General features: G+C 41.8%; 1 protein-coding gene across 3 annotated transcripts in view; it reads left to right on the top strand.

The window, feature by feature from the left end:
* The window catches only part of UNC80 (unc-80 homolog, NALCN channel complex subunit), a 130,406-nt gene that overhangs the window by 72,479 nt on the left and 42,552 nt on the right, over positions 1-15,375 (top strand). For all 3 annotated transcript variants that reach the window (XM_075027939.1, XM_075027937.1, XM_075027938.1), the window contains 13 exons: positions 1,307-1,414; positions 2,161-2,299; positions 5,687-5,868; positions 6,199-6,330; positions 6,858-7,044; positions 8,062-8,193; positions 8,721-8,864; positions 10,195-10,295; positions 11,729-11,815; positions 12,611-12,794; positions 13,481-13,575; positions 14,497-14,586; positions 14,976-15,077. In XM_075027939.1, the coding sequence (XP_074884040.1) occupies positions 1,307-1,414; positions 2,161-2,299; positions 5,687-5,868; positions 6,199-6,330; positions 6,858-7,044; positions 8,062-8,193; positions 8,721-8,864; positions 10,195-10,295; positions 11,729-11,815; positions 12,611-12,794; positions 13,481-13,575; positions 14,497-14,586; positions 14,976-15,077 (1,683 nt within the window). The remainder of the gene's footprint in view (positions 1-1,306; positions 1,415-2,160; positions 2,300-5,686; positions 5,869-6,198; positions 6,331-6,857; positions 7,045-8,061; positions 8,194-8,720; positions 8,865-10,194; positions 10,296-11,728; positions 11,816-12,610; positions 12,795-13,480; positions 13,576-14,496; positions 14,587-14,975; positions 15,078-15,375) is intronic.

Raw genomic sequence — 15,375 nt, 5'->3', positions numbered from 1 at the left:
TATCACCCCTGTAAGTGGAAAATGAAGGAGTAGGAGACAAGTTCATAAAGTTTCTTCATCAACCCGCAGATTGTTTGTTTCCTGTCAAGTTAGAAAATTGAAAGGTATTTGTATGGAACAAAGCACAGAGCAGATGAAACAACAGCTAATGATTCTGCTTTCCTGGAAACTGCAATTCCCATATATTTCCTCTGGTACAGAAAAGTAGTGTATCACTGAGTTATTTAGGAAGAGAGGCAGTTATTTCCTCTACAGAAGGCAGGCTTGAGATGAGCAGCTGGCAGTGTTCATGAAAGGTAGCAAAAGAACACAATGCATTACTGTGTGTTGTTTCATCTCCAGCTTTGAATTGCAAGGCAAAGTGATACACATTTCATCATCCATCAAACCGTCAAAGCCTTTAAGCAACAGCAAGGAAAAAAGAGGTGGAGGGACAATAAGGTTTCCTACAAACACATATACCACGTTTGTTCAGACCTCACTGCAGGAGAGCAATTGATAACTTTTGAATTTTATGTAACGGTAGACTTTTCATCCTGGTTCCTCATGCTTTGGTATTCAAGTGTTGTCACTGTCTGACTGTAAGGGCACCATTTCCACATTTATCTGGGTTCCAGATGAACCTCTCTTTTACTCTCACAGCTTGCAGAATGAAAGGCTGGAGGTAGCTGCAATATGCAGACCTCGCTGTATGTGCTCCATGGGGCTTGTGAGGTCTCTGATAAACAAGGACCCCAGTGTTAATCAGCAGGCTACTAGTTGGAGGAGAAGAGTCTGTGGCAACCCAGGATTCTGGGAAAAGTCCCTAGTATTGTGAATAATGAACATAAAAAGGACTTGTCATTATCACTGTCATTGACAATCTGTTAGGGACAACTCTCAGGCAGGCATGAACTGAAGTCCTGAAATGTGTTGTCACTTACCATTCTGAAAAAGAAGACAAGATAAATGTAGCTGAGAGGAATCATTGTTGTACACGCTAAACAACTCCACTGGTAATTTTTTAGAGGGAAGCTGTAGACTTTTTACCTCTACCCTGCTTCTCCTGAAGTACATGGGTGTGCCACCTGTGAAGATTACACAGAGCACATTCACATTCCTCATTTGGTGTACTGCCTTCTGCCTTAAACTTTTGTTGGGAAAAGCATTGTCAAAAAGAGAAGAAAATTGAATGAGATATGTAATTTCATTGATACTGGGCCTCCTGCTAGCACAGAAGGCTTTATGCTACAGCTCTGGTATTAGGCAGCTTTCCACAATTTGGGAAATCTAAATGTGAACTCCACTTTCTTTTTTTTCCTTCCAGTGCTCAGACAAGTCATGCTTGAGAACTCCTTCTCTGAAAAAGAGAGTGATCGATATCAACTTGGAAGGGAAGAAGGACTCTGGAATGCTAAAATACATCAGACACCAGGTACCAACTAGGCCATATGCTAGTTAGGGAGGGTGATACATAGATGTCAGGTTAGACTGCAACAAGAAGGAAAATGTATATGGATATCCAAGCCCATGTGAAGAACTGTTCCTGAATAGCCATCAGTTCAGCCCTGCATGTTTTTCCCAGCTGAGTAATGCTAAGTTTACACCTCTTAAGATAACCCCATCAAAGAATCCCTTAAACATGTAGCTCCAATTAAATCCCAGTCTGTATCTCTGGCTTCCTATAGTGACACAGGCATCAAAACTGGGGATACAAAAAAATAAAAAAAAATACTAAAAAGAAAATAAAATAATCCACAAATGTGTTTAAATACAACCTGTCAGTTTACAGCAATAATTTTCTTTGTTCTTTCTTGTTCAGTGTTCCTGAAGAAGAAACAGGTTCTTCACAGGCCTGTTCTTGACAGTCAGTGAGATTTTCATGGATCTGTGTCACTGTTTGCGCACCACATTGGGAGAGTTTGGCTTTCCCTTTGTCCTCTTTATCAGTGTTTTGGTGACATGAGTGACTAGCAAAAGACTCATGAAACAAGCTTGGAAATACTGCTCTTTGAGTGTAGGCTGAAAGCAACTTTCTTCTATGGAGCATTATCTGAAATGGCTGAAAGTAGAGGCTATCAGTGGGTAATCTGCAGACCAAAACTAGGGTAAAATTACTGTGTTGCTCACTGTGGATAGTTTGCACTGCTCAGCTGTAAGGCATGGCTTGGTTTTTTGCAGGTAATGAGCCTCTCCCCTGCACCTTTGTCACTGCTAATCAAGGCAGCTCCTATCCTCACAGAAGAGATGTATGGGGACATCCAGCCAGCAGCGTGGGAGCTCCTGCTCAGTGTGGATGAGCATATGGCTGGAGCAGCAGGTAAGAGAATAAAACCACTTAGTATGGCTACTGTGGCTGCACAACTCACAGTAGATCACAGGGCCTTGCCACACAGCTTTATAGTGGACGAGTCTGAAAGCCACCAAGGGTTTCTTGGGGGCTGTTTGGTTTTCATAGACTTTCATGTCTTTTTGTGCTCTGTACAAAAGAAGTGGTCAGAAGGATCAGGAAGGCAATCTCTCAGACCCTGGTTGTGGTGGATGATTAGATGAGAGAGCATCAAAATTAGTATTTGCGTTTAGCTGGGTTTTTAGGCAGAGGAAACATAGTGATTTAATCTGTCCAGAGTTTACTGAAGTATTTTGTATGTTGCCTCATGGAAATTGTTAGTACCAGTTGAGGGCTGATACAAAAACTGAGAAAGGCTATGAGAGTGGAACCGTGATAGCTCCTCTGTTGTGCTGAAAGGAAAATTCTCTTGTTGCATGGAGACAGCAGTGTCGCTCAACAAGTAGTCTTATGGTATAGTATTTATCTAAATTTTCCATTTCCACTTGGTATTAAATTGTGCAGATGATGTTTGCTGATGACACATAGTTGAGAGGCATCTTTAAGACAGAAGATTAGAACATCATATACCTGTGAGAGTATTACCTTGAAAAAGAAATTCCACCCATGGGATGAAATTTATTACTACAAACTGTAAGATTATGTCCTTGCAAACTAATAAGAATTTCTCTGTTATGAGCTTGGATCTTCTCCCATGGAACTGATACAGGTTCAGAGTATATCACTTGGCCAGAAGATGGCTGACTTAACGAGCAGAAACAATAAACACAGTGAGGATGTGTCAGAAGAGGTATTTCATTAGACATTCAAAGTATTTATGCTGTTGTAAAGCACATTGTACAATTACCTAGAACACAGTACTTCCATACACAATTCTGGTCACTGAAGAAGAGACATTCACATGGGACAGGTACAATGAAAGACTGTTAGGACAGGAGGAAGAATGAAGAGCCTATATGGTAAGGACATTTATTTAATGGATTCAGATGAAGACTGAGAGGGGATACTGTTGCTCTCCATAAATACAGCAGACCAGGCAAGGAGGAAGAATTATTTAAGCCATGGTAGCATAAACATGAGTATGAACTTTTTATGACCTCTCTCATCTGGAAAACAGAAGACTTCTAACCACCAGAAAAGAGAGCAGACACACTTAGGTTTAAGAGTTTGTGAAAAGGATTTAGATGATGTGACTCCGGAGGTCCTTTCTAGTCTTATTGTCCTGTCCAAACACTCATAGCTAGTGTGTGCTAATGCCAGATGTTCAGAAATCATGAGCCACAACCCTAGAAACTGTGAACAACCCTCACACACAATACACAGATTGCTTAAATAAAGCATAAATTAAAGCAATCAAATTTGTTTGTAAGCCAGTCTCCCACAGCTTTCAAATTCTACCTTTCTCCTCCCCCAGCACCCAAGGAAATGGCTTAAAGATTGCTATCTTGCTGAGATTTGCACACCTAAGGTGTTCTTACACTGAAGATTAAATTACAGGCATTTTTATCAAAAGTGAGAGTTTTGAAGTGCTTCTCAGACATCGCTCCTCGTTTTCATCACACTTCAATCTAGCTTACTTGTCCATTTTCCACAGCTGGCAGTGAATTCTGCCCTGAAGTCCATTGTTTGACTCCATGTCTCATGTTCTTCATGCTTCTCTCACTTTCCATCTGCTCCACCAGTGCACAGTGCGCTTCTTCAGCCCACAGGTCTTCTCTGTGATCTCCCCCTCTCCTTTGCCTTTCCGAGGCCAAATGTGCAGGCAGGAAGAGAAAGGAGCAAAATAAAGAAGAGAAACAAGCTGACTGAAGCTGCACTCCTTTCTTCCCTTCAAGTCCCTTTCTGGGGGAATAATTTTGGATACTCTTTTTCTCTTACCAAAAACTTAACCATGGCTCACAGGGAAGGGAGCAAAGTGTTGCTGCTTTTCCTGAGGAGTGCCAGCTGGCTGCTCCTCCAAAGCAGCCTCTGAGATACATCTTCCTCCTTGTCCCCTTCCTGAAGGGAGGATTAAAATCCATTTGAGGGGCTGTAGTAGCTTTTTTAGCAGGGAGTGATTTCAGCCCAAGCATAAATTACATTTATCAAGGTCAAAACCTGAAAACTTACAATGTTGATATCCACAAGCTGGATGAAAAGAACTTCTGTGTTAGTGTACATCAGCACCATCTACTGACCTCTTCCAAGGCTGTATTTCTTTTTTTGGTTACCTCAGTATGAGCTCACACTTTTAAATCAGTCCTACGAAGACTTGTCATAGTTACATTGAAAAGACCAAAGAGTACAAAGTTCTTTGAGCTGGTGAAACAGGAAGGTCCCTGCAGATTTGGAGCAGGACTTTGGAGCAGGAACAGGAGCCTTTACAGTGCAAGGCAGGACCTAGGCAGTCAAAGAGCAGCCTTGGTTTTCTGCAATGTTCAGGCTGCCTCCCATCAGCACAGCTCTCATGGCTGGCACCTTCTGAATAAGTGTTGAGGCAAACACGATGGCAAATGTCCTCTTTCTACTGTGAAGGAACAGCCACCAGATCTGGAGAAATTGTCTCCCAGTGATCTGTGGTGAGCTACTGGTCAAAGAAGCCATGGACTCTCTGACACCCATTGAACTCCCACAGCAGCACTGTTCCCTCTGCTTTTGTTTCCTGCTCAGTGCCCCCCAGACACCCATCTAAATTAATTGGCCTCCATCAGTCTGGAGTTTGACTACATCTGTTTATATTCAAATATCTCTGTTGAAACAACCACGGGCCAGCTCAGCTTCTATTGTGCTGTTTTCCATTGTGGTCTGGTCCTTTGTCTTGCAATTCATAGCAACTCCATTTTCCTCTTGGAGGCAGATTGTGATCATTGCACGGTGCCCATTTAAATAAGAACCTTTCTTTTTTGTTTTGTCCATGAAAATACACAGGTGAGACCTCAACTGGGACACTGCCTGCTGCTCTGAGGGGAAGGCAGAGGTTCTGTTAAACCAGCCTTTATTGATCATCCCAGAAGTCATTTGGAAGTGTAATCTTTGAAAGCCAAACTCGATTAGTCCTGTTACTTAGAGATGCTTATTTTAAAGCAGTCATGACTGAGATTTTTAGTGAGAACAAAGCTGTATTTTATCTTAAAAGCAGGTTTTCCAGAAGCTTTTATAAGCTTCACACATAACGCTGTGTAGCTCCAAAAGGTAGAATAACACATGCTTGGTTTCGTGAAGCAGTACAATTTTCATTAAGTCTGGTAAACTGCTGATCTAATTTCTGGAGCCAAGATTAGGTTTCTTTTGGGTGGGGGTTTGTACAGCTGCATTTTTTATCTGCCGAATAAACACATTATTAAGGAAAAGAGATGATCACATGTTTTCTCTCTGCAGCTGCCATGTTCCTGCTGTGTGCTGTGAAAGTGCCAGAGGCTGTTTCTGACATGCTGATGTCTGAATTTCATCACCCAGAGACAGTGCAAAGACTGAATGCCATTCTCAAATTTCACACGCTCTGGAGATTTAGGTATCAAGTCTGGCCAAGGATGGAAGAGGGAGCACAGCAGATCTTTAAGGTAGATGGGACACATGAAACACAACGTTGCCATTTACAGCTTGCCTTGTGGGATAGAAAAGAATGGTTGTTTAAGTCACACTAGTGGGGCAGGTGATGTGTAGAACTCCTGTATAAAATTTGAAGAGTGTAATCGGAACACAGGTCAGCAGAAACATCAGACAAAGAATGAAATGTGTATCATACATGGTTTTACAGTGTAGTGAGATATGGAGTTGGGAAAAATTTGCAGAGGTAATGATGTCTTCAGTACTTGTGCTCATGTTTAATTAGCAGTACTGACATTAATAATAGTCTGCTGTAACAAAAGGTCTTTCATGTTCTTTGTTAGATCCCTCCTCCAAGTATAAACTTCACTCTACCTTCTCCTGTCCTGGGGATGCCATCTGTGCCAATGTTTGACCCCCCCTGGGTCCCTCAGTGCAGTGGGAGTGTGCAAGATCCTATAAATGAAGATCAGTCGGTAAGCAAACATCGTGAGAGTAAGCACTGTTTATTCTGTGTAGCAACATGGAGGAAGTTAAGCCAAAAAACATGGACTAAGCTCTTAAGTTTTCTTGTCTTCCTCAGCTGGGAAAAATCCAGTACACAGTCCACATAGGACACACAGAATTTTCTACATGGGCATAAGGCTCTTCTGTTTGTTCACTAAGGTACTGTACTGCATATCACATCCCTGTGAGAGACAGTAACTCAGATCTTAGGAGCGCATAGCTGTTCTCTCTCCAAGAGAAGATCAGTTCACTAGAACTGCCTGACAGACCATTTTCTGTGCACTGGTTCGTGTGGTGTCTCCTGGGAGAAGTCTGCACCAAGGCTTATTGTAGACACAGCTCCAGGAGGAGTCTCCTGAATCTCTGTTCAGCTAGTACTAGTCTGATTTGTATTTAGAAACCAAGTTGCTGAATGTCACTGAGGTCTGGCAGAAGACGCAAGTTGTGTGCATCTTAACTAACACCTTCAGGCTGTGTTCTCTTTTCCTCCTGACAGAAGTCATTTTCAGCCAGAGCTGTGTCGCGTTCCCATCAGCGAGCAGAGCACATCCTGAAGAACCTGCAGCAGGAGGAAGAGAAGAAACGCCTGGGCCGGGAAGCCAGTCTCATCACTGCCATCCCCATCACTCAGGAGGCCTGCTATGAGCCAACCTGTACACCAAGCTCAGAGCAGGAAGAAGAAGGTGTGCTCCAGTGCCAGGAACTGCATTCCAGGAACCTGAGAGCACCTGCCACCAACACAGAGCACTGTTTAGGGGTGTGACGTCCAGGAACATTGATTGTTAGTGTTACGGAAGTCACAACCACATCCATTTGTTGAAGAGTCCAAGTCATTGAGAAAAAGTGTTAATAAAAATTAGTGCAAGAAAAACACAAAACCTTGGACATATTGAGTGCTCACTGTGTGACCTGAAGCCCCTTACTCCTCTCGCCCCAACTTCAGTTGAACTTGCCAGATTTAACATCTCAAAGTTCCCAGCATCTTGGAGGATTTAACGCAGTGAGAATATGTGATACTAGGAATGAAATTTGTCTTTCCTAACTTTAACACTTTAATAATTAAAGGATGGGAGGATTTATACTTTGACAGTATCTGTCTTAAGACTTATAGCTTGGGATAGGCTGAATTGCCCCTGGAGTTTTCTGCCTTTAAGGTGACTAGGGAGAGCCTACATGACCAGCTCAACCTCAGTACCAAACTTTCAGACAGCCAAAGTTACAGGACGTGAGTCACGAAAAGCTTAGCCTTTGGTGAGGATTTTCATTGGTTCAGGCTAACAGAGCACAAAGATTTCATTAAAAGCATTCCAAGGTATATGCCATTAGATGAGTACAGTGATGTTCAGATCTAAACATACATTGTTAAATCTGTGTGCAGAAATCCCAAGTCTCAGGAAAAACTAAGCACCAGCAACCATGATGGTTAACAGGATGTAGATGAAAAGAAGTGTAGAGCCAACTCAGTTACAATGTGACTCACCAAAGCACTGAACACTCTTATGGAACAATGCTCTGCTGTTTCCCAAAGCATGAGCAAATTACCTATCTGACTGATCTTTATAGATTTTAAATTGTGCCTTTTGAGTGTTATCTGACTTGAATTTTCAGTGTTCCAATTTGGTTGTAAGTGCTGTCCTTCAGAAAGTTCCCTAAAGTCTGTCAGTTGGATCTGGATTGACATTTCCCATTCTCTCTGTCAGTAGAAGAAGTTGCCAACCTGGCCTCCCGCCGTCTCTCTGTGAGTCCTTCCTGCACCTCCAGTACCTCTCATAGGAACTATTCTTTCCGCCGTGGCTCTGTCTGGTCAGTGCGGTCAGCAGTTAGTGCAGAAGGTGGGTTGACTTCACTTTGGAGTATCCTTTCCTAGGATTTCATTCACTGGAAGCCTTTCCTGTTGACCCATAAAGCTGGTGGCATTTCCTTTTGCTGAATGTATTCCGAAGCTTGAGCCACTTTATTATAAATTATGGTCCTGCATTATTTTATTCACCCCTGCTGTCACAATGTCTTCCCTTACCTCTCATGTTTCATTTAGAGAGTAGTGCCATGGTGAGCACTCTAGCTGAAAAATGCTAATGAAATGGGATTTCATAAAAAAGAAAATGGATTCCTTACAAGAAAATAAATGTGAATTGAAAAAATATATATTTACAATGAAAATTCTTGATCAAGAAATTGGCTGGAGGCTCAGTTTCTTCTTGGAAACAGCAGTAAACCTGCCATGCTTGCACAGTGATTGAGACAGCCTATCATTTTGTTCTGTTTGTACAGCACCTAACATAAATGTTTAGCTAATCTGCTTGGATAATACCACATCTTATTCACTAACACTCACCTTCTACTCTTCTTACTGCTCCAGATGAAGAACACACTACAGAGCATACTCCAAACCATCATGTGCCACAGCCACCTCAGGCTGTGTTTCCAGCATGCATCTGTGCAGCAGTGCTCCCCATTGTCCATTTGATGGAAGATGGAGAAGTCCGGGAGGATGGAGTAGCTGGTACTGACCTAGATAAACTTCAGGAGATTCTTGCTCAAGGGTGGCAGAACCTGCCAGCACTTTGAACAATAGCTTACATTTGTTAGGTGCCATAACTAAAGTGGGAAAGAGGCATAACACAACCTTGTATTTGCTCGCAGTTCATGTTTCCTAGAAGTATCATGTGTTATATTTTGTTATGAATATATATGTTTGTTAAAAAGTTAATGAATAATCTATTAAATCCCCACAAACTATTTGAAAGTAGATTCACAACAGAAATATGACTTTGTGGGTTTTTCCTGTTTTTCTCCATGATTTGTCCTTGGTTTTGAGGGTTTTTTGCTCTTTTGGGGCCCTAAAAAAGCCACCACTTCCAGAAGGATATTGAGAAGCTGAAAAGGCAGGAGCATAGTGCACTTTCTGTTGATTCTCCATCCACAGCGGTTATCAAGCCTTGGCTAGGTTAAAAGCCATGGTTAACATAATCTGGTGTAGATGACAGCCCTTCTCCAAGCGGGGCGTGGACTAGAGACCTCCAGGTCTTCCCACCAACATTTCTTTGATCCTATGACAGACAGAAAGCCACCTATACACAGCTTGAACATTTTGGTTATGGTCTGTGATGTATTTGTAAAGTAATAATGCATTCTTCTGTATTTGTTTCTCTAAAATGTTTATAGATGGTGGACTGTTCTCCTTCCTTTCTCATCAATCATCATGTCAGCTGGTTGCACATTTAACTTTCTGTTACATTTTGTATTCAGTTTTGGGTGGATGCAGTCAGCCACCTAAATGACGTATGTGTCATTTTGTGATCAGGAACTGAGTACTGAAAACAAAATAATGAATAACTCTTTGTTGTTGTTAATCTTCACAGGATTGCAATTAATTACACTTTGGGGAGTTAATCATCAACACACTTCCCTAATGACTATCTAATACTGTTCACCAATACCAGATAAAATCACTCAATGAATCACCATGAAATTGAACTTCTATGCATGAACAAAAAAGTACATGAATTCATGTTTTTTAATTGCCAGATTTGTCCATCTGGAGTTGTGAATCCAAATAGCTATTTCTTTATTAGTCCTCTGACTACAGTGGTGAAGTGCTTCCTGTCACATCACCAGTAGTTAGAGAAGGTTCAAATATTAGACCTGTCATTATTGCTTGAGATGACTGCACTGGTGACCAGGAATCCTAGTGCATCAAAGAGTCTCCTGTGTGTTTCAGTACAAAACATGACAATTGTGGTAGAAGGTTAGGAACGTTTGTGTCTAAGTGTACCAGTTCAAGGCTTTTCCAAGGGAGATGGTTCTGACCTTGTTTTCTTTCTCTTTTACAGTAAGTGCTGTTGCTCAGCAGGTCCTGTGGAACTGCTTAATTGAAGACCCCTCTACAGTTCTGCGCCATTTCCTCGAGAAGCTCACAATCAGCAACCGACAGGTAAACTCTTCCTCTCCCCAGTGGGTGCATGTATTGCTTAGAGCAGGGGAGCACAGCTGCAAGTAGAATCACTCTGTGGGCATCACTGGAGAAGAACATCTGCTATTATAACGTAGCTCAAAGACTTTTAGGCCATATCATCAGTTGGCTTCAATCTTTGTCCACTAGTGTAAATGGGATAAAGCTGATTTAACACCACTCAGAATCTGACTTGCTCTAAGCCAAGCTTTGAACAGCTGCTTAGCGAAGCACAACCCTTTTTATATAACATAGGCAATATTGCCTCCACCCATGTCGCTCTGTTCAGCTTTCTCTGAAAGATGGGGGTGGCCTTGTCTCTCCCTGGCTTATTAGACTGCTTTCTAGTGCCATGCCTAAGCTTTATGGAAGAAATGCTTACCAGTTCTGACTGGATGAAAGGCAGTAAGACTCTCCGTACCACTTTCTCAACTGCACACTTGGTGTACGATATCAATAATATCACTGTCCTCATCTTCCAAGCCACCACCTAAGAACTCACTACAAAATGAATATTAAACCTTGAAGAAGGCCAGGAAAAGCTGCTTTTCGGTTCCTTGAGTAATCGGGTCTCAGTGGCATCACTATTCCTGAGACTTCTCAGCCATAGTCCCCAAAGCTTCTATTTACTTCTGTTTGTTAAGTATCTTTCAGAAGGAAGCTATATGCTTTCCAGCCTCAGACGCCTCTGAGCTGTCATAGTCTGCTGTTTTACTATCTCTTCATAGGCCTACTACAACCACAAGTACAGAACACAGAGAACAGGTATATTTCCTTAGAAGCTTTCAGCAGATGTATAATTGGCATGGGTTGTCCTATGCATATTCATGCCCATAACAGTAGTTCAAATCTGCTGTGGGTTAAGAGGATGAGGGCCATAGAACAAATTTATAATACAGTCTGTCTGTCCTTAGCTGACAGTGAGATTCCTTCCCCTCTATGCCCCCTTCCCACCATAAGAAATATATTAATCTACATTTAAAGCAGGCAACGTCTAGAGGAAGAAAAGTTAGATTCTGCCTGCACCTCCTGCCCAGCAGCCACAGCTATTGAGTTGAACTGAACTAGATTTCACAGATCATCTAGGTAGTCATTCATTGTTATAAGCAACACAGCGATTATCACAGGGAGAGGATTGCAGAATCAGGATGCTACAGCCAGTACAAATTGCAATAGGAGGTATTGGCCTCTCTGAGATAAAAAAGAAAGACATGGACCTGGGTGCTGTGCCCTGGGCCTTATTTTGGGAAATGTGGGAGGAGTCACAACCATATAGTTCTACTTCATGCACTGAGAGACAGAGCTGAACAAGGGAATATGGAAAAAATGGGAAGAAACAAAGGCAGAGAGGACAAAAGGGAGCAATCCATTCTCCGTTTTGTGATGGAAAGAAAAAACATTTGCTCTTCTTCCAGGATGAGCTGATGTATATGTTAAGGAAGCTTTTGTTGAATATTGGAGACTTCCCTGCCCAGACATCTCATATCCTCTTTAACTACTTGGTAAGTAGCTTGTGGGTCCACTGGATAGCCCAAAATCTCACCTCTGCCTGCATGTATCCTAAAAATTTAATGTCACAATCTGCAAGGAAATAAACAGTCTTAACTTTTCCTATATAGCTCATATCTGCTTCTAGCTGTGGGTGCAAGTCACCAGGCTTACACTAGCCTTTCAGTCTTTCTAGGGAGAGGAAGAGGAACCTTTAACTTTTTATTAAACCCCTAAGCAACGTGTCATGGATTTCTGAATTGAACCAGGGACAATAAGTTGTAGACAAATAGAGGGATCCCAGTGCCAGAAACCTTTAATTATTTTACTTAATTTTGATTCAGAAAGTGCTTTGCTCTTGGACAGTCCTATTGGAGCAAATCTAGGAGCCTCTTTCAAGATTATGGAAAATGCATTTGCTGCAGTTAGGAGATGGAACAGATAAGATGTATGCTACTCCAGGAGCCCTCTGTTGCTTGTGAGTTGTCTACGTGGCAGCACACTGGAGCAGAAGGCATAGGAAGTCTCTTACTGCAGAGGTTCTCCCTTTTCCTCATCTACAATAGCTTTTAAGGCTGGACTGCAACAGTATTTTTTGCCCTCAACCCTCATCCTCTCTAGAAAAAGGAAGAATAATACAGGCAGATTGTTTTGTAGTATGTATAAACTTTCAGGACTTAAGTTTACTGAGTTTATCCCTCTGAGTGAAGAAAGGTAGAGGAGGAGTATTCTTGTTCTGTGTTTATGCAATGCTCTGCACATTAAAAGAGTGTGTATAACTTGGTATTGCTCTTACGTATTGCCTGCAGGTAGGACTGATCATGTATTTTGTACGCACTCCATGTGAGTGGGGCATGGATGCCATTTCTGCCACACTTACCTTCCTTTGGGAAGTGGTGGGTTATGTAGAAGGACTCTTCTTCAAGGATCTCAAGCAGACTATGAAGAAGGAACAATGTGAAGTGAAACTGCTGGTGACTGCCTCAATGCCAGGTATAAGATATGAGTCTTTAAATCTCCTTCACTTCCAATTTCATGATCCACATTACCAAAAAGGAGATCCATCAGAACTGGATCAGAAAAAGACCTGCTACAAATGGTTGCGTATTCTAAGTCAGTTTTCCTTGAGTTGAGGATTCATTCAGCAAATTCCACTTCTAATTCTGTGAGATTCAGAAAGCCACTTGAAGAGCTCTAAAAGAAGCAAGCAGAAAGTGAATTAGAACAGTCTTTTCAACCCAGAGCTTTGTGCTAGTTGGGCTGTGAAGGGCTGGCAGGATGATCATTGTAAGACTGTACCATTCAGACTCAATTTGATTTGATGTAACCTCTCATTTAAGTTTTGAGAGAGCCCAAGAAGAGCATGCTGTCAGCCTAGGACACCACAAGTCAGGCAAGAGATATCTTGCTGAAAAACAGATTTGACCTTTTAGGTTTGTTTTTTCCTCAGAGTGACAGTTGCTGCTAAAGCCAGCTCATCCTTTAGGTACTGATCGATTTCTCATTAACTATGGAAGTGTGAGACTGTGCTGACACTATATAATGGATTTCAGACAGGACTGGCATTGTCCGTCTGCCCAGGAATGAATTTTAACTATCACTTTTCCTCTATGGGTAGTCTTTTGAAATTGAGTTAATTAAAGGAGCCAGGGAGAATGTAACTGCTTTTCTTCCTTTAGGCACAAAAACCCTTGTTGTGCATGGACAGAATGAATGTGACATCCCAACTCAGTTACCAGTCCATGAGGACACACAGTTTGAGGCTCTTCTGAAGGTAGGAGTGAGTTTTTGAACTGGAATAACTACTTAATAGTGCATTTACCTGCCATACCTGTATGCCAGCAATACATTCTGCCTGATCATCCTGTTTCAGTGTCAGGGAGGAAAGTTTTGCTGACAGGCATTTCTGTCTCCCTGTGAGGACAGCTTGGTTGCAAGAAACAGGATCCCATATGAAAGGATAATATAAATGCCCTGACCTCACAGACAGTCAAAACCACACAAGTGCAACTACATTTGAAGACACTGCAGCTTGTTGGGTATTTGCTGTATACTATCCTTTAGATAAATACATAAATCATTTAAATGTTTGGTTTTATCAACAATAAAAACTAAACAGAATGATCAAGATCAGAGTGGAAATGATGGGTCAGTAGCCACAATGATATCTTGGGATCTAGGAGATGTGAGGTCAGTTCGCCCTTCTGCCAAAGATTTCCCAGGTGGCCCTAAATGAGCCACACAGGAGACAGATTTGTAAAAGCCTTCAGTTTGTCCAGCTATGTTAAATTTTAATGGGAATCTCACATCTCAGTGCTTTGAAGGATCAGAACTTCAGTGTCTCTGTACATCACCTATCACTAAAGCTTGATAAATACATAGTATGGAAATGGAAGCTGCAATACCCATGTGGCTCTCATAGCCAGACAAATATGTTAGACATGAAGACATCAAAATAAGTAACATCAGTCTTCTGGACTGTGATATCAGCATGCCTTGATTATCACAAACTTATTAATATACTTTATGATTGAAAAAACAAATGAAGAATTAATGCCAGAACAGTGCACCAGCCTGACTGAGGCATGCAGGTTTGTGCCTTTATACATTATTAGATGGATATTCTTCTTTTGGATGCTGTGGTCTTTGTACAAGACAGCTAATGAACAGGGTGTTCTTCTTTCTTCCTTTTCAGGAGTGTTTGGAGTTTTTTAACATACCTGAAACACAGTCGTCTCATTACTTTTTAATGGATAAGCGATGGAATCTTATTCATTACAACAAGGTAAGGCAAAGATCAGGTCCAGGTGACGTTGTTCTTTCCATCTTGTCCCTTTTTAAACATCAGGGTTATCTAAAGAAGAACAAGCAGCCTATAAATATACAGAATTCTGTCCTGTGGGCACCACATCTTGGGTGTTTAGTTGTGTGTAGTGAAAGACTGGAGTTTGGCAGTAGAGGGAAGAAGCAGAAGTGGAGTCCCTTGGTCTTAAGTCATTAATGTCTAGCTTTCTTAGAAAAGAGCGAATTTCTCTTCTGTTTATGCTCTTCCATGATCCCTGGCACTGTCTGAAAGCCCCTACCCAAAAGCTTCAGAAAGGGCTAAAGGGCCTTGTTGAGTGATGCTGTTATGATTGCATTTGTTTAAAATACACTTGTTTCCTTTCCTGGCAGACCTACGTCCGTGACATTTATCCTTTCCGGAGGTCAGTTTCTCCCCAACTCAACCTGGTGCAGATGCATCCAGAAAAGGGTCAAGAGCTCATTCAGAAGCAGGTATCTTACTGTCACCAAACACTTCTGTCCAGAAACAAACCCTGTAAATAAACCTTTCTTTTCCTTTACCCTTTTTCCTTTAAAGGCCTTCACTCATGCTGCATGCAGATAGAGAGCTTTGCTGGAGAAGTAGCAATTAGCATGAAACCTACCCTGGTGCCATTGGACAGTTGTATAGTATTTTAAGAAGAGTCAAAGAATGCAATGTGAATTCCCACCCTCTCTCTCCAGCCAGCTTCTCTTAAGTGGATCATTTTGCATTCTCCTACACATGGCCAGAAGAGCTTCAGCTGCCTCA

The sequence above is a fragment of the Buteo buteo genome, chromosome 5 (genome assembly GCF_964188355.1).
Source record: "Buteo buteo chromosome 5, bButBut1.hap1.1, whole genome shotgun sequence".
Lineage (NCBI taxonomy): Eukaryota > Metazoa > Chordata > Aves > Accipitriformes > Accipitridae > Buteo > Buteo buteo.
Note: the sequence above shows the minus strand (reverse complement) of the source record. Positions and strands in the feature narration are given on the sequence as shown.